The 27,467-nt window shown below is 29.4% G+C and overlaps 2 protein-coding genes across 7 annotated transcripts in view; one reads left to right on the top strand and one right to left on the bottom strand.

The window, feature by feature from the left end:
* LOC148176520 (pyrokinin-1 receptor-like) overlaps positions 1-27,467 on the bottom strand; it is a 172,210-nt gene that overhangs the window by 46,639 nt on the left and 98,104 nt on the right. For all 6 annotated transcript variants that reach the window (XM_088033644.1, XM_088033641.1, XM_088033642.1 and 3 more), the window contains one exon: positions 7,451-8,364. In XM_088033644.1, coding sequence (XP_087889770.1) covers positions 7,451-8,330 — 880 coding nt within the window. In that variant the 5' untranslated portion in view covers positions 8,331-8,364. The remainder of the gene's footprint in view (positions 1-7,450; positions 8,365-27,467) is intronic.
* The window catches only part of LOC148176522 (pyrokinin-1 receptor-like), a 146,398-nt gene that overhangs the window by 6,096 nt on the left and 112,835 nt on the right, over positions 1-27,467 (top strand). The gene's annotated exons all lie outside the window — the stretch shown is intronic.

Here is a 27,467-nt window from a genome sequence, read left to right on the forward strand (position 1 = left end):
TTGATTTAAAATAATAATAGTAATCTCTAAAAAAATGCAAATTTTTAGTTAAATCAAAAATTAATAATTTCCAAAAGTTTTTTTTTAATTTTCCAAATTTGCATTGAATTTTGCAAAATAGCATTAGACTATCAAAATTTGTAAAATTTGATGCGACTACTTTGTAATTTGGCAAATGTAAGAAGCACATTAAAGGTGGAATTTTCTACAGATTTCAAGCTTTTGACTCAATTATAAATTTCTAAAAATTGTTGTCAAAATTTCGAATTTTTGCTTTCTTCAAATAAAAATAATTTAAAATTAAATTTAAATTTTGTTTCGCTTGTTCAATAAATGTGTAATTCTCTATATTTGATAACCAAGTTTAGGGGAGTAACCTGTAGAAATTTCAAGGTTTTAGTCCAACCAACAAGTTTTTGAAAGAACTCAAAATTAAAAAATTCTTAATTCTAATAAAAAACAACATTGACTTTATACATGAGTAATGTAATGTCATAATTATAAAATTTTTGACTAAATTGAAAAAAAAAATTACGACAGTCGGAATCAACAGGTAAAGCTTGAGAAATGCTGGCGCTGCTATAAAAGAAGAAATCGATTTTTAATTGGACCTAAAAGATGATTTATTTTGGGAACACCCGAAAATGTGTTTACATCAAATTGGTTAAATTATATGCTTTTTACGCCTTACTTAAAAATGACCTTCGCGTTTTTATAAAACTGGCCGCGGCATTAATAACTTATTATTGTCCACAGCTCATTAGAGGAAGCAAATTAATTTTCGTCTGTTTTAACATTCTACTTTTTACAAAAAATGTCATTTCAGTTATTTCAATCAAATTTTTTCTTGGAATTTGAAAAAAACTATTTGTTTATTCAAATGCGGTCTTGTTAGTTGTGTAAATAAAATTGGCTAATTAATATTCTGTCAAGCTGATTAATATTTTTAATAGAAGTGGATAATCTGCTTATCATGAAATTAAAATGTGTGCGTTTTAGATTAAGAACTGTTGGTTCTCAAATTTTAGAGTTTCAAAAACTTTGAATATTGAGATGTGGATAGTCAATTTTATAGTAAAATGGTCTCCTAAGTTTGAATCAGAAGTCCGGTTTGATTACATTTGTAGGTTCTATCGTTCAAAATTTATTTTCTACGGTTTTTTTCGAAAACTTGCAAAGATTCAGAATTGCTTGACAATGTTTCGGAAAACCAATTTTATAAGCTTTTTAACAACCTATAAAACTTATTGCGAGGGTTAATAATTCTGCCAATATTTTTGAAAAACTGGTTTTAAAAAAAAAACGTTGTTTTTAGTGATTTTCATATACGTATAACTCAAGAATTATAACATCGATTTTTTTTGTTGAAAAAACTGAGATCTCGTTTTCTTGACGCGGTAACAATTGCAGTGCTATATCTTATGGTTTAGAAGTTACAGGACAAAAAACATTGAAAAGTTTCTCATAAAGTTTAAACTTTTCGTAGTTTTTTAACGACTACATTAAAAAATCAATGCCATAGCTTAGAAAATAGTAACTTTTACGCACAACTTAAGTTTTAAAATGACTTTAATGCATACAAAAAGTCAAAAAGTCTAAAAAATTAAAATTGTAAAAATTCTTTTTTTAACAGTTGGCGTATACGATATTCGATTCTATCTAATGAGATCATTTAGAGACTCAACATTTATCGAAATATTATAAATTTGTGCACATTTATACAAAAAATTTTCAAACGTCATAAAAGTGACACATTATCAAAGTCGATTGTCACTACGTTTGGCAGACACACAAACAGGCTTAGCACACAAAGCTTCATTTTTACTCTAAATGACATAATATACTATTAATTTTTGAATGTTAGCAAATGTAATGTTTTTTCAAAAAATCTCTCCTTACTCTTGGTTATGTAAATTTGTTTAACACCGCCTTAGAAAGCAGAGATCTCAACTTTTATAATGACGTGTTACAATAAAAATTCAAATTTAGAAGTTAAATGCAAAAGCGTATCAAAAAGCTTTTAAAAACCGCTTTAACAAAAACTGACTTTCTTGGCGACTTCTATAGTTCGTTGGAAAACTTATTTAATTACCTTATCAATGGTGTATTATACGCTTTTATAATTTTTGAAGTTGTTAAGCAAAACTGAAAAAACTTGAAAGTAAACACGGTCTACCCAAAAAAAAAATATTTTTTAAATATCTCTGAGTTTTGACCTGATAGAGCAAAACAGGCAACGGCTTAAGAATCAAGAAACAATTTCACCTTAAAGAAAGGCTTTCATTGACTAGTAATAATTTCTTCCAAAATTAATTAACTAGTGTAGTTAAAAAACAAGAAAGCTCAAGAAGTTGGCAAGAACTTTAAAATTATAAAAATATTTTAAAGATTTTACACAGAATGTCAAAAAATAAAAAGTGGTAAGCTTTAACTGGAGAAAAAAGATGGGAAGTTGCGCACAATCTAAAGATGAAAGAAAAAATCAAAGAAAACATATAAAATAAAATTAAAAAACAAAGTAATCCAAATTACAACGACAAACAGAAGAAACTAAAAAACTAGCAAAAAACAAACTTATTTGAAAATCTCAAGTAAATAAATTTTTTATCTATTCATTTAAAGTTTGAAAAAATCAAGTGACGTTTTCAAAAAAAAACAAAACGAGATTTTGATTTGAGAAAATATGAACCAACTAAACATTCAAAATTTTAGAATTTAAAGATCTAATTTGAAAATTTTAGAATTTGACAAAATTTGGATAGAGTAAGCGTAAAAATAATTTAAGAGACAATTTCAGATTCTTAAAAACAGAGAATATAAAACAAAAATTCTTCAAGTAAAAAATCCTCAAATAGTCTTTAGTACGGATTTACATACAGAATGTTCATTTTAACTACTAACGCCTGACTTTTTTAATGACAATTCACTTCTGGCAATCAAATTTTCAAAAAAATCCAAATTATCAAGATCCAACGGTTAATTATTGAGAAATCACTTATAATTAAAGCTACTAAAAGACGATTTCTGCTTTACACAGACGGATTTAGAGGCTGAACTAAATTTGAATTGAGAGAAACCTCGATATTACTGTTCGTATGTTGAGCAGGCAATATCCAAACTTGAACAAAAAATTACAGTCATTTGATAATTTGAGCAATTTAAGCAAAATCAAGTTCAAAGTCAAACTGTAACAATGACAAAGACTAAACTTGTTTCAACTAAAGCGTGAGTCAAAGCGAGATTGCAAGACAAGTTGAGATTAGTCTGAGTTTTGTCCCTAATATCTAACCTAAAGACTAACCATTTTATCCATACCTTGCAATAAATAGTTATTTAAGCATCTAGGGCGATATGGATGTTTTACAAGTCGAGGGTATAATTTGGGGATCGAGAGCTTGTCCCGAGGTAATTAAAATAGCCGAAAAGTGTCAAACGATAACGCCCGTGGTTCTTATTATGGTTTTTTCACAATCAAAACCATAAATCATGTTAATAAACAAACATTAAAAATTAAGATTATGTAAAAATAGTTGCCCTTGATTAAGTTGCTATGCTCATTAGTTTCTGTCAATCACTGTCAACGTGCTGTCAGCATTTCCTAGTTGTGTTTTTGGGTAATAAAACGATAAATCCTAAAAATATGAACAAAAATTCAGTTACCGAAGGATTTGAAACTGTAATTTGTACAATTCTTCCGTCTCCAAAGTCAAAGAAACGTAGTTTCATAAATTTGTTGAACTTTTGCTTACCGCTTTAGGGCTTAAAGAAATATATCATAACCAAGTGTCAGGACTGTCAGTTTGACATACTGTTCAAAAAAAATTGATAAAATGACCATATGATGTGTTGTCTGCGCAAACATTTTTGGGTGTAAACTGATAAAATGGACAATGTACACAGTATAAGCGTGAATTTAATTATGTTACATTTATAAAATAAAGAGTCAATAAAATAATTTTAAGTTATTTTATTAAGCTCTGTTATAAACGCTTGTCAATAGTTTCATGGAAAGCAATTTTCAAACAAAGTTTAATATTAATTTTAGCGATTATGTACTTATTATTATAATTAAACTAGCAATTGAAAACACATAAAATTCGTAATTACATAAGTGCAAAACATGATCAGATAAAAAAAGTGCTTTTTTTGAACTAACAACTAGTAAAACGTACGTCTTTTTTCGATTACTTAATTATTTAATCAGATTTTTAAACTTTAAGCTTTAACTTTGACACTTTTGACATGATTATAACCGAATAGAAATTTCAAATGTGCTAAATTTGAGATCACACTTTATTAGCTTGAACCAAAATTTTTTTTTCTTTTAAATTCCGTAATGATATTAATTGGAACGTTGAAACAAAAAAGCACATCTTTTCACGTTTGTAAAAATCCGTTCAGAAAATGAGCCGCAGAACTGCGATTAATTCTGAATCTTCTGAACTTCATACAATTATGGCAAACAGTGGTATGAGCATCGATGAGTTGAAACGTCAGGTGGGATGGAAATCTTTGAGTGTGGCTAGTGGCTATATTGAAAAATCCACTTTAAACAAAATAGTTGTTTCCAAACGCATTGCTGGTGTTCTGGACACATCGGTTGCTAAATCAACTTCATCAAGAGCTATGGACGTCCAACAGAAGAATGAAAATGAAAGAGCTTCTACTAGTTATGAATTAGAAGCAACCAACAACAGTAACCAGCTTAAAGCGGAGGGCTTTGAAATTTCAAACAATAGTAATTGTAATTTTCACGTTTATACAAAGTGTTTATATATGTTTCTAGCATCAAAGGTGGCTATGAAATGTCAAAGAAATTTGCCGTTCCTTATAAATGTGGGTTTAGATTTTTAAACTGACATTTGTAGTTAACCTCAATCATAGAGCAAAGTTAGTTTTGAGAAGAAAACTGTTCTAGTTGTGGTTTGAAACCCGAAAATCAAAAATTTTGACACAAAACCGTAACAAAAACGTCGTTGACATAAGTAATATTATAAATAATTTTCAAAATAGTTATATTCACTATGAAAACAAAGCGGCAAAGTGGTGCCCCACTGGAATTCCAATGCCACCCTTGATGCTAGAAACATTTATAAACACCTTGTATTATAAATAAAAATTGGTCTTGATATTTCACTATTTCTTGTTACCTAGACAACTTTAAAGCTTTAGTGTTTTAAAGACCCAAGCTTTTGCGTTTTAATTTAGGATGCAGATATATTAAAAAATTAATATTTATAAATTTTGATTTGTACGAAGAAAACTAGTTATTTACGTACAGAGAACCGAAAGGCCGTAATCTCCCACAGAAAAAAGTTGAGGCCCGACAAAAAAGTATCTTAATACTTCTAAAGGCGTCTTTTATCTTTCGTTTGATAAACAACGGCATTTATTAAAAAAGAAAAAGAGGTCACTTTTTATCACTTTTGACATTTTTGACAGACAGACTAAATTTGACAGTTTTCCAACAATTTTCTTTATATTTTTACGTTAACACAGAGTATCAACATCGATAAAGTTAAAAAATAAATTAAATAAATAAAAGTCATTTATTACAAAATTACAAAATTTAACCATGAAAAAAAATTTAATTTTTTCGGGCAAACCAAGACTTTCTAAAATTTATTATAACTCAGTGCTTCCATCCGAACCGCCCATTAAATCTACCTTAAAACTGTACAATATTATAATATTTAAATAAAATAACCAAAAAATATTGAAGTTTTTATTTTCAAAATGCACCAAAAAATTTCTAATTTGAATTTAAGATTTAAAAATGTTGCATATAATTTTATTGTTTAATGAATTAAATTAAAATTAAAATTAACTATAAACTTGTAAAGCATACAAAAAAATTATTTCAAAAATTTTAATTTTTTGAAAAACTCAAAATTTAATATTTTCTAATTACATAATTTTGATATTATAAAGTTTTTATCTGTTAATCTGTTTCGGGTGGTTAATATCAAAATTAAAAAAAAAATTTATTGGCATATTTGCAATTTCGCCACTGTAACCATAATTTTTTTTTATTTTTTTGGTATTTTTATTTATTTATTTTAAATTTACCACTGAATTCAATCAATTTTAAATATATACTACAATGTTAAAATAGTAACTAGATGCTTCCAAGAATCTGTACAATATTATAAAAAATAAGCAAAATATTATTATTGTATGTACAGAAAATGTATAATTTACACAAAAAACGCCAAATTTGATCTGGCGTTTTGATTGTTCTTGGAATTGCAATTCTGTGTATCTATGCAAATCTAATATAACTGCGATAAAACTGATAGCCCAGGCAACAAAGACAATGAAATCGACATAATTTCAGAAGTTTTGGAATGTTTGTCAATTGAACACATAAAACAATAATTATTTTTTGTGTGACATTTTTTATTTCAAAAAGTTTTCGCATTATCCGAGTTTTTTCTTATCCGAGCAGGGGCTGGTCCACATTAGCTCGGTTAATCGAAAATTTACTGTATTTATATTATTTATTTTTAAAATAGACTAAAAATTTTTAAATTTGAAAAAGAAACTTGAACAATTTTTTATAATTTTATTTTAAAAAAAAATGTTTTTGAAAATTTTAATTTTTATGAAAAACTCTAAATTCCATTTTTTTATTTCACAACATTGATAATTTTCAGTCATAAAATTGTTACCTGTTATTCCGTTTCCGGGGCTGAACTCCAAAATTAAAAAAAAATTGAAATTTGCTAAAACTAAAACTAAAATAATATTTTCAAAATTTACCATGAAATTTTCTTTATTTAATAGTTGAACTCAAGTTTGAACTCAATATCTTGTTTAATTTGGTTTTTCTTCATTAAAATGTAGTAAATTACAATGTAGTAAAAAAAATTTAAATTTAGAAAAAATAAAGTTTCTATCTGCGTAATAAAACAATCGGAATTTCATACAATAGTCAAACATATCTGCCTTAAATTTTTGAGAAAACGTTCAAACAGATTCGTGCCGTCTAAAAAACTCGATTAAAATTGTAACATATTAAAAAAAATCGTTAATTACCGAAGTGCGTGACAAACTGATAATTTCACAACTGCACGAAAGCACGAGTCTATAAATCTTTCTCTCATTGTTAAAATACACATTATAAACAAATTAGATTCGTCTATCTTATTGTTAAATAAAATGGTTCAGTAATGAATTAAACCATTAAATCAATAAAGTTCATTGGCTTATCACGAATAAATAGCTTAGTAGTAATTATTGAACGTAAGCTTTATTAGCACTCTCTGGGATTTTGCAGAAACAAACGTAGTGAGCCATGATCAGTGCACTCTACAAACATACGGGGTTGCTATAAAAGAATGTAGCTTAAAAAGCCACAATTCGCCAACTGCAATGTAATATTTTTTATATGTAGTTCGGAAACTTACTTAAAACTAGAAACAAAACAAAACCGCAAAAACTCACTTACTTAACATTTTCACCACATGTTTGGTGGCCTGCGCGTTCTTCGCAAAATTCTTCCTCCCTTCCTCCTCCTCGTTCTTCTCCTTCACCTCCCCATTCACAATGGACGGATTAATCTGCTTATACACTCTATGCTTCAACTTCACACTGTTCCCCCTAGAGGGCCTCACTGTCGACTTATGCAACTGCAACCCAATCAACACGTACAGGACCGTAATCAGCGACATCGGCGCCACGAAAAACACAAACGTCGAGATTTCAAAAGCGTGCGGAATGATGACTCGTTTCACCGAACAGATGCAGTGGTCCTCATCTTCTTGACCATCCTCCAGCTCTTTGTAGATGAGCCCCATCGCCATGGCTTGCGGTACGGCGAGACACATCGCCACCATCCAAATCGCGATGATAAACTTAATGGCGCGATTAAGTTTTGACAGCGTGTGGGAGAGAAACGGGTGGCAGATGGCAAGGTACCTCTCGATGGTGAAGGTGGTGATGGTCAACACAGTGGCGTTGGCGGAGGTCTCGGCGGCGAAGCCTTGCATGACGCAGAAGGCCTCCCCGAAGATGTAGGGGTACTTTGACCAGATGGAGTAAATCTCTGGAGGTAGCCCAGCGACCAACAGAAGAAGATCAGAAATAGCGAGGCTGAAGAGATAGTAGTTGGTGGCGGTATGCATGGACTTGTTCCTGGCGATGACTATGCAGGTGCTCACGTTGCCGACGACGCCGCTGACGAACGTAAGAGTGTAGATGATGGTGATGGGGATGACGATGACGAGAGGGTCGCGTTTAGGGCCCCAGTCGTCCAGGGACGGCTTCGGGTTGAATTCGTTGAAGGTGGAGTTGTCGGGAGGCTTGTCGAGGATTAGCATAGTTTGCATGGCGGTTAACAGGGGGTTGGGGAGGAGTCCATGGCTGAAAAAAATTTCAATTTTAGCACCGGAAGGAAGTTGCAGAAAACGAAAATCAACTAATGAATCCACGGAGAAGCTTTTAAATAATGAAACCTAATTCAGAGCACGTTTCAGATTCAAATAAAATAAACTCTCGACTTTATGCTTAAACGGAGTTTAATTTAATTAATTGTGTGAAGCGAGTGCACTTTTGTATGGAAACTAATTAATTATGGACCAGTTTGTGTTATGAGCCGAGTAAATTCAAAATTTAAATTTTTTGCTGTGACAAATTTTTATATCTAGTTTATTGTTAAAGTTTTGGTTTCCATAAATACTTATTTACGAAATTATTTGTATTTAATTTTTTTTAATTTTTGGTTACATGCCTAGTCAAAATTCGTAAAATCCGTCCTTTCTATTATTAATTTCATAAAGCCAGCTACAGCAAATTCTTTTAAAACATTGTAGCTTTCTAAGAATAATAAAATTATAAAAGTGATTACAAAGTTTTGAAGTAATTTTTGTGAGATTTTGTAAAATCCAATACTTTCAAAATATAAATGTTTCAAAATCTTGTCATTTGTTTTTGGAATAAATTTTAAATTCGGAAAACAAGATTTTTGGTTCGATAAGTTGATTTACCAAAAACCGTAAAGAAATAAAAAAGTTACGACACATAATTTAAAAATTAATTTAATAATTTTTAATTAACTTTGCAATTTGGCAACCTTAGTGGAAACTATATCGTAGGAATTAAAAAGATTTCAAATAATTGTTTTGAAAATTTTCGAAAATTTTCAGATCTCAAATGCGGACGGAAAATAACGTTTTATGGCCGCTTTCACTTTTGTCCGTACTAGGGTAGCGCCATCTATCGTTAAATTTTTGAATTACGTAATGATACCGACATTAGCCCCAATTTTATAATTACTTAGGTAAAATCAAATCCACAAATTACTGCAAAGTGCAACAAAGACGTGTTGAATTATTGCATATGAACATGTCTAGCAGTGATGAAAGTGCTGCTGCAACAACATCAAAAAGAACATCAAAATTCGTTCCTACAAATTGTGAAGCTACACATGCCGAAATTGTTAATGTAAATAAAGAAAGAAAGATCCATAAATATTTACAATTATTCAGTTGTTATAATTATCAAGAGATCAAATAAAATCTCATTTTCAATGTGGCTAAAAAGTGTGCTAAATTTTAAACCAAAGACCTCAAACATTATAGCACTTTGATTAATAGACATTTTCTGCTCTTTTGCAATTTGTGCCATTTTGGGTAAAAATTTTTAAATTTTTGTTTACTTTACAACCAACTTGACTTTGATAAGAGTATCAAATTTCAAAATTATACACTCAAAAGTACGAGAATTATGGCATATAACATAAATAATGGGATTTTGTAAAATTTTTGTAAAATCTGTAATTTTGGGTTTGTTTTACTTAATTTTTGTTTTAGTTTGGGCTTATGAAGCGTGCCAAATTTTAAAAATATAGACTCGGAGGTACCAAAGTTGTGGCACTTGGAAGTTTAGGGTTTTTTTGAAAGGAAAATTTTGGAAAAGCTACAATTTCGTCTATATAATTTTAAATTACTTGCTCACTTTGGAAACGCTTTGAGTTTATAAAGCATATCAAATTTTAAAACTATAAGTATACCAAGTACCAAAATCCGACACTCCAAAAAAAAGAAAATTTTGAGTCTTGTAAACATGCAAATTTTTGTAGAATTTGTAATTTTCAATTTTGAATTTTTTAAGCATTTTCCTTTGGAATTCCACAGCTTGTCCTTAATTGCTAATTTTGAGGTTATAAAATGAAAAAACTGTCTGGAAATGCAAAACATGGAAAGCAAGAATACGTGTTGTGGTTAATTTTTTATAAGAAAACTTTTGCAACATGAATTAAACATAACAGCGTTGTCTAAATCGTTCATTAAAATTTTTCGAAAATTTCCAGTTTGACAAAGTCACATTACTGGACAGAAAAAAAAGAGTTTCTTGAATTAAAGATATGACTTAAAATTTCAAAGCCAACCGAGAAAGAGTTTTTATTTGATCTCTCGATATAAATGATTAGATGAATAAACCAGAAATAAAAATTAATTAACTTGTAAATTTAATGATGTTGCCTAAAAAATGTTGTGTGTATCACGACCTAAAAGTGCTATTTTGCCCTCGGTTTCTTTCTGGTCTCGGCTATTGGCTCGGCCATTAAAGTAAAGCTCTTGGTACACAAATAACTATTTTTTAGTTACTTAGTTACTTTAATTAGTTAGTTACTTTTCAATACAAAATATCGTTATTTATGCCACAATTTTGCAAATTTAATAAGATAATTAAAGGCTTGATATTATCATTTAATAAAAACTGATGTACAAAGCTATTTAAAAAAAATCTTTAAAAGGCCAAAAACTTTTAGTGTTCTAATAAATGACATAATTTTGGTTAAATAGAAACGCACTTATAAAACAGAAAAAAGAAACATTTTCTTTTAATTACAATTATAAAAACGTTATATCCTGAGCTGTTTCAAAAACCAAAATTTTGAATTCTTCATTTTGTATACTACTTAATTTAGATTTTTTCCATTACAAAACTAATTTAGTTGATTGTAACGTTATAGCATTGTAAATAAGATTTTTTGATATGTTGCGCAAAGTTTAAAAATTAGAGAACCAAAAAAAAATGTAAACCTAAAATTACAGCTGTCACAAAAATTTAAAAATTTTTAAAGAACGCAAAATTTCAATTATTTATTACGAGTTAGTTACATAACTCTAGGACTTATCAGGTTTATAGATTTTAGCACGCTTAGCTGTAGTTTTTTAATATAAGAAACCAAAATTGAAAATTATAAACCTAAAATTACAGATTTTACAAAAATTTGCTTTTTTAAAAAACGCAAAATTTCAATTATTTATTATGGATTAAAATTAATAAAAACAATAATAATAGTAATAATAAGTTAAAAATGTTTATAAACTGAGCTAAAATTTAAAATTATAAACCAAAAAGTGCAAATTGAAAAAAGGATTTTTTAAATTGGAAAATTTCAAGTACTCCCGTATTTCCAGGTTTAAATTTATAAAATTTGACGCACTTAATAAGTTAAAAATGTTCATAAAATGTGCAACAATTCAAAATTATAAATCCAAAATTACAAATTTTACAAAACTTTTATAAAGCACGAAAATTGTCAATTTATTATTTTGAGTGTAAATTTGGTATTTATAAACATTTAATGTACTTATTTAGTGCCAAATTCCAAAATAAGTATAAACTTAAAATTATAAACAACTTGTAGCACTTTAGTTTATACTGACAATTGTAATAATTTTAGCATTGCAGTAAATTTATTTAACTTAAAAATTAAAAAAAAATGTTGTAAAGTAAATCAAATCTTTCTAATATTGTTAATTCAAAAAAGTTACAATGTTTTAAGTTATTTACTGTGCAAAATAACGCAGAAATTTTACAAGAAAAATAAATTTTAAAAATTTTCCCGGCGCATCCACCAAATTTATTCCTCTTCTAAATTAAGACCCGAGCATTCTAAAACAAATCTCCTATTTTTAAAGGTCTTCCTTTATTATTAACGAAAATTACCTGTAGAGCTCCCGGAATTAGGTCAAAAACCCGTCTAATTTGACGACTACTCCCACATTTATCTCCCCAATTATTCCATTTCCGTTCTTGTAACGCTAATCGTTAAACCACGCCACCCAAACCGCGAGCGCCCATAAATTTCTTCCGTTATTCCCTCAACTTTGACAAGGGTCAAATGAACTAGTTCCCGGAGTTTTATTCTAATTCCTAGAACTCGCATAACGCACAGTGCGTTATCACAATCCCGCACAGAAAATTGAATAAAAACGGGAGAGCCCTGGGAGAAATCGTCTGGATAAGACAAAACGGGTTTTTCCACATGTTTCCCCTTTTAAAATTCAAATGTAATGGAGCCAGATATCTTTTTGTAATTGCAGAGATTGGGGAGTTTTGGCAGGGATTACAATAAATCCAGACGCAAAACCGGCGGCGACGCAGGAAAGGAAACGGGAAAAAGTCAACACTAGAACAGGAAGTCTAAACAGTGTCTTCAGTTCCCAAACAACTGGAGAAAAACTTGGGAGTTTACAAATTAAATTTTAAATAGAAACGAGTTAATGAGAGACAACGCCGCAAAGAAACGAATAAAAGTTTATGACGGGTTTGCTTCAACTGGGCGAAAGTAAGACAAGATATTGGTGAATATTACGAGTGTTCTTGGAAAAATGGTTTCAGCAGCTGTCGTTGCTTGAAATATTGACGAGGTTGGGAAATACCGCAATCGTTAAGAATTTTAGGTTTCGTTCGTTTTGCTGTAAACTTGAGTTTGAATGAAATTATAAATAGAAATGTAAAGTTACGCGTGGCTTCTCGTTCGCTTTTGATTGTCGTAAATTTAAGTTTTCTTCATTCAAGATGTGTCTAATAAATGTGTTCTGCGACCGCACTTTCTTTAAATGATATGGAAAATGGATGGAATAAATCAGGAAGCCGAAAAAGTTTGCATATTTCAGGAAAAGCTTTTACTGAAACGAGAATACTTTTACTTTATCTATTACCTATAAACCAGATTTTTCTATTTGAAATATTGTATCGATAGGGTTATTTAATAAACTAGTTTGTTAATGAAGGCGATTAATGATCGACACTGTTTAAAGCACGAACGAGCGAAGCGAGTGAGTGTCTTTAATAGTGGAGATCATTAATCGCTCATTAACAAACGAGTTTATTACAACGTTTTATCGTTGACCACACAATACCTTTATTTGAGTGACAAAATGGGCAAGAGTTTCACGGAAAAATCATTATGATAAAAAAACATAGTTACCATTGAAAAAAATGACATGCGAATTTTATCAACAAGTGTCACCATTTTGAAAAAGTTGTTGCTGAAGTCGTAATTATGGACCTGGAAAATTGTGATAATACCCTACCGGCTGCAGTGGTCCAAAGCGCAAACGATGCATGTTCAAGTTTATTACCGAGTAAAAGTAAATATTCAGAAATAGAAACATAGTTGAAGATAATGCCGTAGTTTTTGTTTTATTTCTGTGTGTATTTTTGGTTGCATATGTCAAAATGTCAAAATTACAAAAAGAGCTGCATAATGAAAAAGAGAGCGTTAATGACACCCATTAACGCATCCTTTTTCAGACAAACTGATTCATTAATATCGACATTAATAAGAGATCAACGATAAAATTCTATAAATAATTGTTTTTATTTCTTTAATTTTGCACAAATTACTGATTTTTCGAAAATGTGTGTGTAAAGGAAGACAGAACTTTCCATTCATTTGTTTGATTGCCATTAGCACGTTCATACAGATAAAGTTAGGCATACAATGAGCAAAAATTAAAAATTATACATACAGTAGTGACTCAATAATCCGGATCAATTAAAACCGACCCGGTCCAAACTATCAAATAATCCGAATTTCCAAGTACTAATAATTTTCAATACTTTATTTAAAAAAGAGCATATACATATTAGTTTTTGTAGAAAGACAAATTGTTTATTCTACAAGTTTGAAAAAATTTGTAATTTTAGACTGACGCTTATTGTGCTGGAAATTTTCAAAGGCCATTTCCCTTAACCTTTGAAGTGTCATAACATCAGTTAATTGAACGTTGTTTTGAGATGCCCATGTTAGCACAGTATTAAGGCATTTAAAAGCTTCCTCATTTTTGACCTGTTCCACAATTTCTTCCGTGTTCTCATTGTCATCGTTTTCATTACCTTCTCCTTCTTTTTCTCCTTCTTCCTCTTGAGTCCCGATTAGCCTTCCATCACCATCAATCCAGTCTATTACTTCACCAGCATCTAAGGCAATGTCCGCCAGATCACCAAACATTGCTGAAAGTTCATCAACTTCTTGAGCTGCTGAAGTCAGTCTATCTCTTAAAGGGATTGTATCATCATCATCGTCATCTTCTGCTACATTGTTGTCAAATTTTCTAATATTTTTCCAACATTTTTGTAAAGTAACCGAAGGAATTTTCGCCCAAGCATTTTGGAGCAAAGATACTGCTGTTTTCAAATTCATAGCTTTTAAATACTTCAAACAAATCAAAATTTTCAGCATTGTTCGTTAAAATTTCAGAAAAAAAACTTTTCCTGTAGAACAATTTTGTCAATAGAATGGCATTTTGATCTATTATCTGAATCAACGCAGTTGTATTTGGAGGGAGAAATTTTATTAGAAAATGTCCATCATCACCAACCATTTCATCACTATGACAAGTTGCATTATCAATAAGAAGGACTGCCTTCTGTGGTAAATTTTCTTGTTTCAAAAACTTTTTGACGGGGGGAATAAAGCATTCCTCAAACCATTCCTTAAAAACGACCCGAGTCATCCATGCATTAGCAGTTGCCTTATAATGAACGGGTAGAGTAGCATTTTTAAAACATCTTGGATTTTTGGCTTTTCCAATGACAAGAAGTTTTAGTCTGTGACTACCATCAGAATTACAACATGTTAAAAAAGTAATTCTTTCTTTCGTTGTTTTTCTCCCTGGCGCAGTCTTTTCTGTTGAAGCAACAAGCGTTTTATCGGGCAACAATTTCCAAAACAAAGCCGACTCATCAGCATTGTAAAATTCACTATTCAACCTCTGCTAGCAACAAAATTGTCATTGCCATAATATTGTACGTATAGTTGTTTAGCTTTTGCGGACAAAACTTCCCATGAATTGGAACATGCCTATTTCTCAAATTTACAAATCAAGAATACAACTTGGTCTTTATTTTTGGATATTCTGCCTTTCTTAAAGTTCTTCTTTTTCCGACTTTTGCCACTCACACCACGTCTCAATTCACCAATTATTACGGACTTCTCTTTAATGGTTAGAGTTTTGTGCAAACGCTTTTGGGGTGCCATTTCGTATGAGTTAGCAACTGGTATTAACCTTGTGCATTATTGCATATAAAAACTGGACGAAACTAGTAGAGATTTCTTAAAAGTACAGTTTACTCCATAGTTTTATTATATCCGGATTACCAAATTGTGAAATATCCGGATTACAACATACACAGTGCAAACAAATATTTGATCCGGATTATGGGATCATCCGGATTACCGCAGGTCCGGACTATCGAGTCACTATTGTATATCCAAACTTATAGACTTTATTACAATTTGCATTATTAAAGACTCAAATTCTGTTAATTTTTCTGAGTAACATAACTCCGGCAGTTCCGGGTCTATTATAAAAAATGGCACGTTTGATAGACTCGATCTGTTTATAACAATAACAAAAATTCTAGATTACAAACCAAAAATTACAAATTTTACACTAATTGAAATTCAAATAAGATGAAATCAACGTTGGAACGTTTTTTGTGCCTTAAATCCGATGCTTCCGTGTTAAGATTTTTAAAATTTGACTCACGTTAAAAACTGATAGTGCTTAATAAATTCAAAATAGACCAAAAATTACAGATTTTACAAAAATTTGCATGTTTATAAGACTCAAAATCAAATCTTTTGAGCGACGGATTTTGGTACTTGTACACTTATACATAGTTGTAAAATTTGATATGCTTTATAAGCTCAAAGCGTTTCCAAAGTGAGCAATAATTTAAAATTATAGAGACAAAATTGCCACAACTTTGGTATTTCCGAGTCTATATTTTTTAAATTTGGCAGGCTTAATAACCCAAACAAAAATTAAGTAAAACAAACCCAAAATTACAGATTTTACAAAAATTTGCATGTTGTCAGAATTCAAAATCCCATTAATTATGCTGAATGCCATAATTCTGGTACTTCTGAGCGTATAATTTTGAAATTTGATACGCTTATCAAAGTCAAGTTGGTTGCAAAGTAAACAAAAATTCAAAACTTTTCACCCAAAATGGCACAAACTGCAAAAGAGCAGAAAATGTCTATTAATTTTTCAAAGTGCCATAACGTTTTAGGTCTTTGGTTTTAAAATTTAGCACACTTTTTAGCCACAATCCGTAGTAAAGTGAACAGAAATTCAAGATTTTATACCTAAAATTGCAGATTTTCCATTTTTCTTTCAAGAGAACAAATAATCTCTAAAACTTGTTCTAACTGCCTTTTAAGTTTGATTTGAAAATTGTGAACACTTTATTACCTTGATCTATTTTTAAAGTGAGCAGTCTCAGAACGCTCGCTCTTCCTTTTAAGGGGAAATTATCTATCAAAATCTGAGTTGATTATTTTATCGCACAATGTTCAAGCCCATACAGTTTTTGAGTTACCAGCACTTTAAGTTGGCCAATCACAGCTCATAAATCGCTAGATAGCCTTCGTTGCTACGTTACTTGCGAAAATTTTTCCTTAAATTGCACAAAATGCGCTCTGAATGTTCAGTTTTAAATGCTTGTAACTTAAATACTATAAATGCCTGAACATTTTACGATTCGGCAATCAATGCAGATTTTGATAGAGAATTTCCCATTAACAGGAAGTTCGAGCGTTCTGGGACACCTGTATAAGAGTGCAGAGTCAAAGTTGTAAGTTTTACTAGAATTGCGATTTCAAGTAAAGCAAAATCAACATTATAATTTTGAATGCGATAACTCCGGTACTTTTGGGATAATATTTGTAAAATGTGCCACATTTAATAAATTCGAGCTGTTTATAACGCAAGCAAAAATTCAAAAATTTTAAATCTAAAATTACTGATTTTACAAAAATTTGTGTTGTCATAGAACTCAAATTCTCCTTTAAGAGTGCCATAATTTTGTTACTTTTGGATCTACAATTTTTAAAGTTAGTACACTCTATAAGTTAATAGTTATGTCAATTTTGTAGTTGGTGCCCAAAAGTACACAAGATGGCGCTGTATAAAAAAAGTTTTAATATGACTTTAAAAATAGAACTATTGTCTTAATTGAGATAATAATTTAGGTAGATTCCACTTTTGTGATCAATCTTCATTATGATAAAGTAATTTTAATTTATAAACGCATCTGAAGAGCAGACGATTTGGGCAATTTTTACCGCACGCCGTGTGTAAACGTCCAGGGCGCTTGTAAATCTAGTGTTTCCGAAGATGTCAATTGAATGTTAATTTGACGTTTACAATTCATGAGGCCAAAAAACCATTTTCAAAATGAGCAATAATTCAAAATTACCGAAACACAATTGCACATGTTCTAAAAATTTCCTTTTCAAAAGAACATGATGTAAATCTAATAATTAATAAATGTTATTACTCTGGTACTTCTAGGTCTATATTTTAAAATGTTTGCGCACTTGAAAAGCTCGAGTTGTTTATACCTTACACAAAAATTTAAAAAAATAAACTTTAAACTTTTACAGAAAATTGTATTTTAAGTTCTTTAAATGTCCAGTAATTCCATAATTCCGGCACTTCTAAACGTATAGTTTAAAAAAAATGCGCTTAATAAGCTCAAATCTTTTACAAAATCTGCAGAAATTCAAAATTGTAGATCTAAAATTGCAGATTTTACAATAATTTGAACTTCAGGGAAGGTAAAGTCAACATTGAAAAATTTTGAGTGCATTAGCTCCGGTACTTCTATGTTTATATTTTTAAACGTTTCAAACACGAGCAGCGTAATAATAAGTAACAAAAAAAACAAAATTGTTGACCAAAAATTAAAGATTTTACAAAATCTCCTTTAATTTTTGAAGTGCAGTAATTTTGGTACTTGTGGATAACATAGTTTTAAAATTTACTGTACTAAAAATTTCATAATTTTAGCCCAAAATTAACAAATTTTAGAATTTTTTTTTCAGAGAACAGAAAAATTTATAGAAATTTTTGTCATTTCGCCTGTAATTCTGGCAGTGTTTGTGGTATTGGAATGACATTAAGGAAAGACACTCATTTTTGACCTGCTTATGGACTGCGGCAAATTTCATAATTTTAGTCTAAAATAAAGGAACTAGAATTATTTTAAAGGAATAAAAAAATTTGAAAAATTTTGTTCTTTCGCCTGTGTCTCTAGCAGTTTTAGTGCTATTGCAATAGAATTTATGGAAAACATTCTTTTTGATCTATTTATGGACTGCGCCAAATCTCATAATTTTACACTAAAAGTAAAAATTAATTTTAGAATTTTTTTTAGAGAACAAATAAAAATTTTAGTAATATTTGTCCTTTCGCCTGTAATTCTGGCAGTTTTCGTACTATTGCAATGAAATTTGAGGAAAACACTCTTATTGGTCTGTTGATGGACTGCGTCGAATCTCATAATTTTAGAATAAAAGTAAAAATTTTTAGAAATTTTATTTAGAGGACGAATACAAAATTCGAAATTTTTGTCCTTTCGCCTGTAATTCTGGCAGTTTTTCTTGTATTGTAACGAAATTTAGAGAAGATACTCTTTTGGTTCTGATTATGGACTGTCCACAATCTCATAATTTTAGACCAAAAGTAACAAATTTTAGATTTTTTTTTAGACAACAAATAATAAATTTCTAAATTTTTATTCTTTCGCTTGTAATTCGGGTAGTTTTCGTGCTATTGCAATGGAATTTGGGGAAGACACTCTTTTTGGTCTATTTATGAACTGTGCAAAATCTAATAATTTTAGACCGAAAGTAACAAATTTTAGATTTTTTTTTTAGATGAATAGAAAAATTGAAATTTTTGCCCTTCCGCCTGTAATTCGGGTAGTTTTCATGCTATTGGCATGAAATTTAGGGAAGACATTTTTTTTGCTATGTTTATAGATTGCGCAAAATCTCATAATTTTAGACCAAAAATAAAACGTTTTAGAAATTTTATTTTAGAAAACAAATGAATAATTTCTAAATTTTTGTCCTTTCGCCTGTAATTCGTGCTACTGCAATGAAATTTAGGGAAGACATTTATTTCACTCTATTTATGGACTGCGCAAAATCTCATAATTTTAGCCTAAAAGTAACAAATTTTAGGAAATTTTTTTAGAGAACAGAAAAATTCATAGAAATTTCATTTCGCCTGTAATTCTGGCAGTTTTTGCGGTATTGGAATGACATTAAGGAAAGGTACTCATTTTTGACCTGCTTATGGACTGCGCCAAATTTCATAATTTTAGTCTAAAATAAAAAAACTTGAATTATTTTAAAGGAATAAAAAAAATTGGACATTTTTATTCTTTTGCCTGTATCTAGAGCAGTATAAGTTCAAGATGCTTCCAAAATAAGCAATAATTCAAAATTGTAGACACAAAATTGCAAACTTTCAAAAAATGTTTATTTCAAAAAATCTAAAATTTCCATTAATTCTCTTATGTGCCACACAACTGTGGTACTTCCGAGTCTATATTTAAAAAAAAAATACGCACTTAAATAGCTGGAGTTGCTTATATCTACAGTACACAAACATTGTGCAAAATGTAGACCCAAAATAAAATTTGTATTTTCAAAAGACAATAAATTTCCATTAACTACTTTGTGTGCCATAATTCCAGTAGTTCTATTAAATCTATTAAAAGTGTTATTAATCCGGCACTTTCGAGTCTATGATTTTAAAATTGAACACACATTATAATTTAAATAGATTTTTTTAATTACCAAGAATGCAAAATTTTATACCCAAAATTGCAAATTTGGTAAAAATTTCCATTTCAAAAGAACTAAAAATCTCTAATAATTATTCAAAGTGCTATAACTCTGGTAATTTTGAGACTATAATTTGGAAACTTGACACACTTTAAAACTTTGATTTGTTTTTGAAGTATGGAAAAATTTAAGATTTTATACCCAAAACTATTTTTAAATTTAACACATTTTATATCCTAGATTCGTTTTTAAAGTGAGTAAAACATAAAAGCGAAAATGTAAAACTGCAGATTTAAACTATATCAAATAAGACAAACTCGCCATTAATTATTTTGACTACCTTAACTTTAACTCACCAAGTTTAAATTTTTATAAAGCGGGCAAAAATCAAATTACAAATTTTACAATAATTTGCATATTAACAGAATTCAAAATTTTCTTTAATTTGTTAGAGTGCCATAATTTCGGCACTTTTGAGCCTATATTTTTAAACTTTAACACACTTGATAAGCTCAAGCTGCGTATAACGAGCGCAAAAATTTAAATTTCCGAACTTGAAATTACATATTTTACAAGAATTTGCATCTTTAGGAATTCCCAAATTTAATTAATTTTTTTGAGTGTCATAATTTTGGTAGTTCTGTCTGTATAGTTTTGAAATTTGGTACACATATTGAGCTCCAATTCGTTATAAATTGAGCAACAATTTAAAAGTTTATCTCCAAACTTGCAAATTTTACAAAAAAAATCGATTCTTTTAAACTTGTCATTTAGTGTTAATTAAATAATTGCTCTACATAATTTACAAATTTCAAATGACAGTTATCACATCGTTTACAACTAACGTTAACAGATAGCAATTTTTTTGTTCACGTGGATGGCGAGAAAAACGAAAAGTTGACACTTAGACTGAAAAAAACGCGACAAATTTAAGAGGATTGCTTTTTAACTCCGTAACTAAAGTGATATTAGAACTAATATCAAAGTGACACTTCAAGATGAGCTCTACGACGCACGTTACAATAATTGTGATAGAATAAAATTTAATAAATAGTGACCTGATTTGCCCTCTTTTATGTGAACTCAATAATATCATACTTATTTGCATATAGTTTTTCTAGGGTTTCTGTTCTTTAGTAGTAAACAAACTTAATATTAGACGCAGCACCAGACGATTGCCAGACAGCAATAATACTCTCAATTCAGACACGAGAATGCAAAAACTATAGAGAAATTTCTCAAGAAATCCAGCTCCGACCATCCAGAAAGATTGAAATTTGAACAATATTTCAAAATCTAAATATTCGCGTTTTTTCGTTCTATGAATGACATCGTTACAATGTCACGTCTAAACTAACAATATTAATACCAACATGAATTTATTAACATTACTAAAATATTTATAGTAAAAGTAAATAATTATAGACAATAGAATATTATGTACAGTACTCCCGCGAAAAGCTAACAGCGAAAGCTCGCCCACATGCAACTTTCGCAGATTTTATCGCGCAAAAAGCCGCCAAACGTTCAAAATGCAAGTGTTGCATATGCATGAGATTAAACTGCACATTCCGTGTTTTCTGACAGCTTCAATATTTTTCCTGTTAAGCAAAACAGAGCACTTAGAGCGTGACCAACCGCATAATGTATGATCTGTCGGAAGCAGCAATGTGTTTAATTTAGCACATTCTAAGTAATTTGCACGCAAACTCGTGCCTCTGTACACTTTGGATTAGCAACACTAAAATCGCTAATTGTGAGAATTCACGAATCAGTTAATTTATATAATACGTTTTATTTTCACCAACAATATAACTAGACTAAATCCGAGGAATTGAGCGGCTGTGATGTACAAAATATTTTTACATAAAACCTTCAAAATATGTCGGCACGTTTTAATCTAAATTCTTCCCGAGTAAGTATATTTTAAAATGGATTTACATATGCAAAGCACGCGTGTTTTCTGGTTAAACATTTCAAGAAATACCTAAATACTTTTGACAGTGAAAATCGGGTTCATAGAGTGTGGTTACAAAAATATTTGAATAGCTGAAAGAAAAATATTAATTTCGTTTCCACAATTTTAAAGTTTGCTTAGTTTATAAACAGGTTAAGCCTATCAAGTGTGTCAAGTTTTAAAAATAACCCGAAAATTCCATAATTTTAGCACACAGAATGATAGATGGAGATTTTTCGTCCTGAAGGCATACAAATTTTTGTAAAATCTGTCTATTTTGGTTTATAAATTCGAATTTTTTCTTTCATTATAAGCAGGTTGAGTTTATCAAATGTGCCAAATTTTATAAATACAGATATAAATTGCCGGAGTTATAATACTAAAAAAAATCATGCTGATTTTGCCTTCTTTGAAATTGAAATTTTTGTAAAATTTACAGCTTTGGCTCAACTCTTTTATTTTTTTGCTCACTTTAAAAACAAATTGAGGTTATAGAATGTACCAAATTTTAAACCCATAGATCCAAAAGTGCTGGAGTTATGGCACTTAAAAGATTTTTTGGAGATTATTTGTTGTTTTAAAATTGCAAATCAGCAATTTTACGTCTGCACACTTAAATTTTTGTTCACTTTAGAAACGGATCAAGTTTAAAACCGTTGACTGTTTTTTTGAAACAAAATTTTTATAAAATCAGCAATTTTGGGTTTGCCGAATTTTAGAACCATTGACCCAAAAGTACCGAAGTTATGACACTTTGAACAATGCTTAAGATTAATACATATTTGTTATTTTGAAAAAAAAAATTTACATAATTTGCAAATTTTGAATGTAAAATCATGAATTTTTGCTCAATTTAGAAATGCCCGAAACTTGAAAAATTTGGTCAGTTTTAAAACGATAGTCCCAGAAATACCAGAGCTACAACAGTCAGAATAATTAATAAAGATTTTGCCTTACATATTTGAAATCACAATTTTTGTAAAATTTGAAATTTTGAATCTGCACTTTTATATTTTTGATCATTTTAAAAACAAACCAAACTTATAAAATGTGCCAAAATTTCAAACCAGGAATCCAAAAATATCGTACTTATGCCACTTTAAGCCATGTTTCGAAATCATAAAATTTGTTTTTTGCAAAATCTGCAATTTTTAGTGTAAAATTTTCCTATATAATTGCTTTTTTTCTAAACGCCCTGAAGTTATAAAAAAAGAAAGTTTTTAACCCAGAGACCTAAAAGTACTGAAGTTATGTAACTTTAAAAAAGTTTTGAAAAAAAAATTTTTGCCAAATCTGCAAATTTTGATGTTAAAGCTTCAACTTTTGCTCACTTTAAATACACCGTGAACTTAAAAAGTGTAGTAAATTTCAAAATATTAGATCCGGATTTCAGAAAAATTAATAGAGATTTTCCATTATTTGAAATTGCAACTTTTGGAAAATCTAAAGTTTTTGTTCTGCATTCTTCTATTTGCACTCACTTTGAAAACCAATCAAGTTTATAAAGTGTGCCAAACTTCAAAACCACATATCTAAACTACCACAGTTATGAAACTTGACACAAATTTTGGGGATTATTTGTTCTTGTTAAAGAAAATGTTTTGTAAAATGTAATGTAATGTACTAATGTAATGTAATTTTGAGTATAAAATCTTAAATTTTTGCTTTATTAGCGCTCCAAACTTAAAAAGTGTGGCAAATTTCAAAACTTGAAACTTAGAAGTACCGGAACTAAAACAGTTAGAAGAAATTTTGGAATTTTTTTTGTTATTTTAAATGACAAATTTTTGCAAAATCTGCATTTTTTTGTGTGAAATCTTAAATTCTTGTTCACTTTATAAACGCCCCAATTTTAAAAAACGTAGTAAATGTCCAAACCATAGATCCCAAAGTTCCAGAATTATGGTAATAAATTAATGGAGATATTGAGACTATAAAAAAATAAAAATTTTTGTAAAATCTGTAATTTTGAATCTATAACTTTAATTTTTGCCCACTGTATAAGCAACACCAGTTTATTAATAATGCACCAAATTTTTAAACTTGAGGCTCAAAACTTGATTTGACTTGTTATGACATGAGTTATGACATTTTCACGATTATTTAAAAAGAATATTGTTGTAAATCCTGCAAATTTTGATTTATAATCTCGAATTTTTGCGCTTTTTATAAGCAGGTCGAGCTTATTAAATATGCCAAATTTTATAACTGTGGACCCCAAAATAGCGAAGTTATCGCACTTAAAACTTAATAGAGATCTTGGGTTCTTCAAAAGTGCGACTGTTTGTAAAAACTGTAATTTTGAGTTAATAATTTTGCAATGTTGCTTACGTAATAACCAACTTTAGCTTATTAAGTGTGCCAAATGTTAAAAGTTTTGAAAAGGAACTACGACAGTTATTACTAGTTAATTTTTGAATTCTTATTTTTAATTTTTGTTCATTTTTGTATCCAATTTTTTAAAGAAAAAAACTCTTTAATTCGTTAAAACAAACTCAGTTTTTACAATGTTATACAATGAATGAACGGCAAAATTTCATTAAAACTCAATAGCAACATGTTTACATCAAATGAAATTGTTTTCATTTCACGTGCTTGTAAACATCATTTGAACTTCATTGTATTTCCTTCATCCGTGTTCTGAAATTAATTCCGATAATGTGTCTAAATTCCAGATAAGTTTACAAAGAAATTAGTAGGCTATTGAAACTAAAACCGACCGACATGGAAAGTTCGAGTCGCTTTTGTAACAAAAGGTGTTTTATGGTTCGAGAAAAAAGTTCGTTGAACAATGTGGAGGAAGAAAACGAAATTTTATGTATGAAATTTGGGGTCGTTTTTTTCAATCACTGTTTGCTTAAGGGTAGGCGGTGGCGTCCGTGATGTAAAATAAATACAGGGTGTCACAGTACTTCTCGGATTTCCATTTATTCTCAGTTTTTTCGATAAACAAAGTGCCAAATTTTCTTAGGGTCGTTAACTCTCTGCGACTTTTTAATATCTGGGTTTCTTTAAAATTTTTATAGTCTCAGGCTTTCTAATTCTTTATATTTTAGTATTTGATATTTGCTTAGATCTTTGATAATTGTGTTAAATTATCTAAGCACTTTGTAGTTTTGTTAACATTTTCCTTTAGATTTTCTTATTTTCTTTAATTTTCGAATTCATCTTAATTTTCTTAAAGTCTTTAGTTCGTTGAGGCTGTTCATTCGCTTCTATTAGATTTGCTTGCATTTGCTTATATTTTTTTAGTAAATTTTCTTTGATTGTTTTAGGATCTTTTAGATTTTTTTTCTTTTTGATGGTTTTCTGTAACCTTCTTAGCTGATTCTCTTAGATTCTTTTTGATTTTTACTAGATACTTTCAGATTCTGTTAGTTTTTTTAAAGTCTCTAAAAATTGCCTCCATAGTTGAGGTTTTCTAAAAGAATTCTTTTAGATTATCTTAGACTTTGTTTGATTTTTTTAGATCCTTTAAGATTCTGTTAATATTTTTTATAATTCTTTAAATTTTCATCAGTAGTTGTCTAAGACTTTTTCAGATAATTCGCTTAAATTCTCTTAGATTCTTCTGAATTCTCTTGGATTTTCTTAGATTTTAATGGACTTTTTTAATTTTTTAGATCCTATTAGATTCTTCTGAAATCTCTTGAATTTTCTTAGATTTTTATAAACTTTTTTAATTCTTTTAGATTCTCTTAGATTCTGTCTTTTTTACAGTCATTTTTAGATTTCTTTAGATTCTCTTTGATAGTTGTCTAAGACTTTCCTAGATGATTCTCTTAAATTCTCTTAAACATTCTAAGATTCTCTTGAATACTCTTGACTTCTCTTTAATTCGTTCCTAAAATTTTGTTTTTTAAATTCTATTAGATGCTCCTCGATTGTTGCCTAAAACTTTCTTAAATGTTGTTTTTGGATTCGCATAGGTTCTCTTGCTTTCTCTTAGATTCTCTTAGATTGTCTTAAATTCTCTTTCATTCTTTTAGATTGTTAGCCATTTTTAGATTTTCTTAGATTCACTTTGATAGTTACGTAGACTTTCTGAAATTAATCTCTTAGATTCTCTTGAATTTTTTGGAATTTATGAGGTTTTCCTAAAATCTTTTGAATTTGCTTAGATTTTCATAGTTTCTCTTGGATTCTCGTAAATCTCTTAGGTTCTCTTACAATTTTTTTAGATTCTTTTGAATGCTTTTCGAAGGTTGCGTAACACTTGATTCGCTTGGATTTTCTTTGATTCTCTTTAATTCTTTTAGATGTTTGATGTTTGTTTGAATTTTTCAAGATAATTTTCTTATATTCTTTTAGATTCTCTTAGGTTTTCTTGGCGTCGTTTGGATTTTTTTGAACTCTCTTGGACTATTTTAAATTTATTTAAATATTTTAAACATATTTTAAACAATTTTGTTAAGCTTTTTTAGATTCTCTTCAATGATTGATTTTGGATTATCTTAGTTTTTCTTAATTTTTTTGGAATTCCCTTCGATTCTCTTGAATTGTCTTTCTTTACATTCTCCTTTGATTCCCACCGCTATTACTAATATTTTCTTAAATTCTTGCCAAATTTCTCAAATTTTAGTATATTTTTATAAATTCTCTACATTCTAACTTAAAATCTGTATTTTAATTTGCTTGTAGGCTTTTGTCAAAATTTAACCCAAAATACAAGTTTTTCAACCTCTTAATTAAATCATAATCGCGTAACAAAAGCGAATCTGTTCTCGAAATAAATTTAATTAAAAGCGAAATTATAAATTTAAAGTGAAGGACATCACACTTGTACCAAAAACACCAAAAATTTCTCTCAACAAAATAAAATCCCCACAAACTTTCACCTTTCCGAAGACAAAACGCAGCGCGCCGTAATTAGTTTTGCTTTAACTTTGATGTTGAATAGTGTCATTCCAACTACAAACTTCATTCATAACATCATGTTGGGAGAAACTGACTTAATTCTAATCAATAATCGCTCTGAATTACAATTAGTCTTTAATCGAGTCTAACTTCATATTTATAGTGTGAATTCTTTACGAAAAAAAGTCTTTTAGAGACGCGTCCGGAAATAAATTCCCATTAATATGAACGTAGCCAGTGAACCTGTCTCTGTACTTTTACCTCAAAACGAGGATTTCCTCGGGAATAAAAACGTATTATTGGGCAACTATTTATATCTTGAGGAACAGGAAAAGGCATTTCCACGTCAGCGCTTTCGTTATAATTAACAATACAGGTCCGTACCAAACAACCGTTTGTTTAATAGCAAACTTCACAGTCTTGGTGGGAAATTAAAGGTTTTTGAGCTTCTCATATAATTGTAACTTTTTGAGTAAATTGGGTATTATTAGAACCTTTGATTAATGGGGACTATTAATGCATGATTTCTCTAATAAAATTATCAAACGTTCACCTCATTTTTACGAGAAGCGACATCAAAGATATAAACAAGAATTGGAGAATTTGTAAAAACTAGAAAAGTAGGAATTTAGAAAAATTCAATTATATAATTTTATATTATGAAAAATCGTCGAATTAAAAAGAGTTAGAAAATTTGTAAATTGTTAAAAAGAGAATTTTTTAGATTTAGCATTTGAAACTCTAGGAAATTAAGAAAATCCT

This window comes from Gnatocerus cornutus, chromosome 4 (assembly GCF_029298725.1).
Source record: "Gnatocerus cornutus isolate USDA-ARS CGAHR chromosome 4, icGnaCorn1.1, whole genome shotgun sequence".
Classification (NCBI taxonomy): domain Eukaryota; kingdom Metazoa; phylum Arthropoda; class Insecta; order Coleoptera; family Tenebrionidae; genus Gnatocerus; species Gnatocerus cornutus.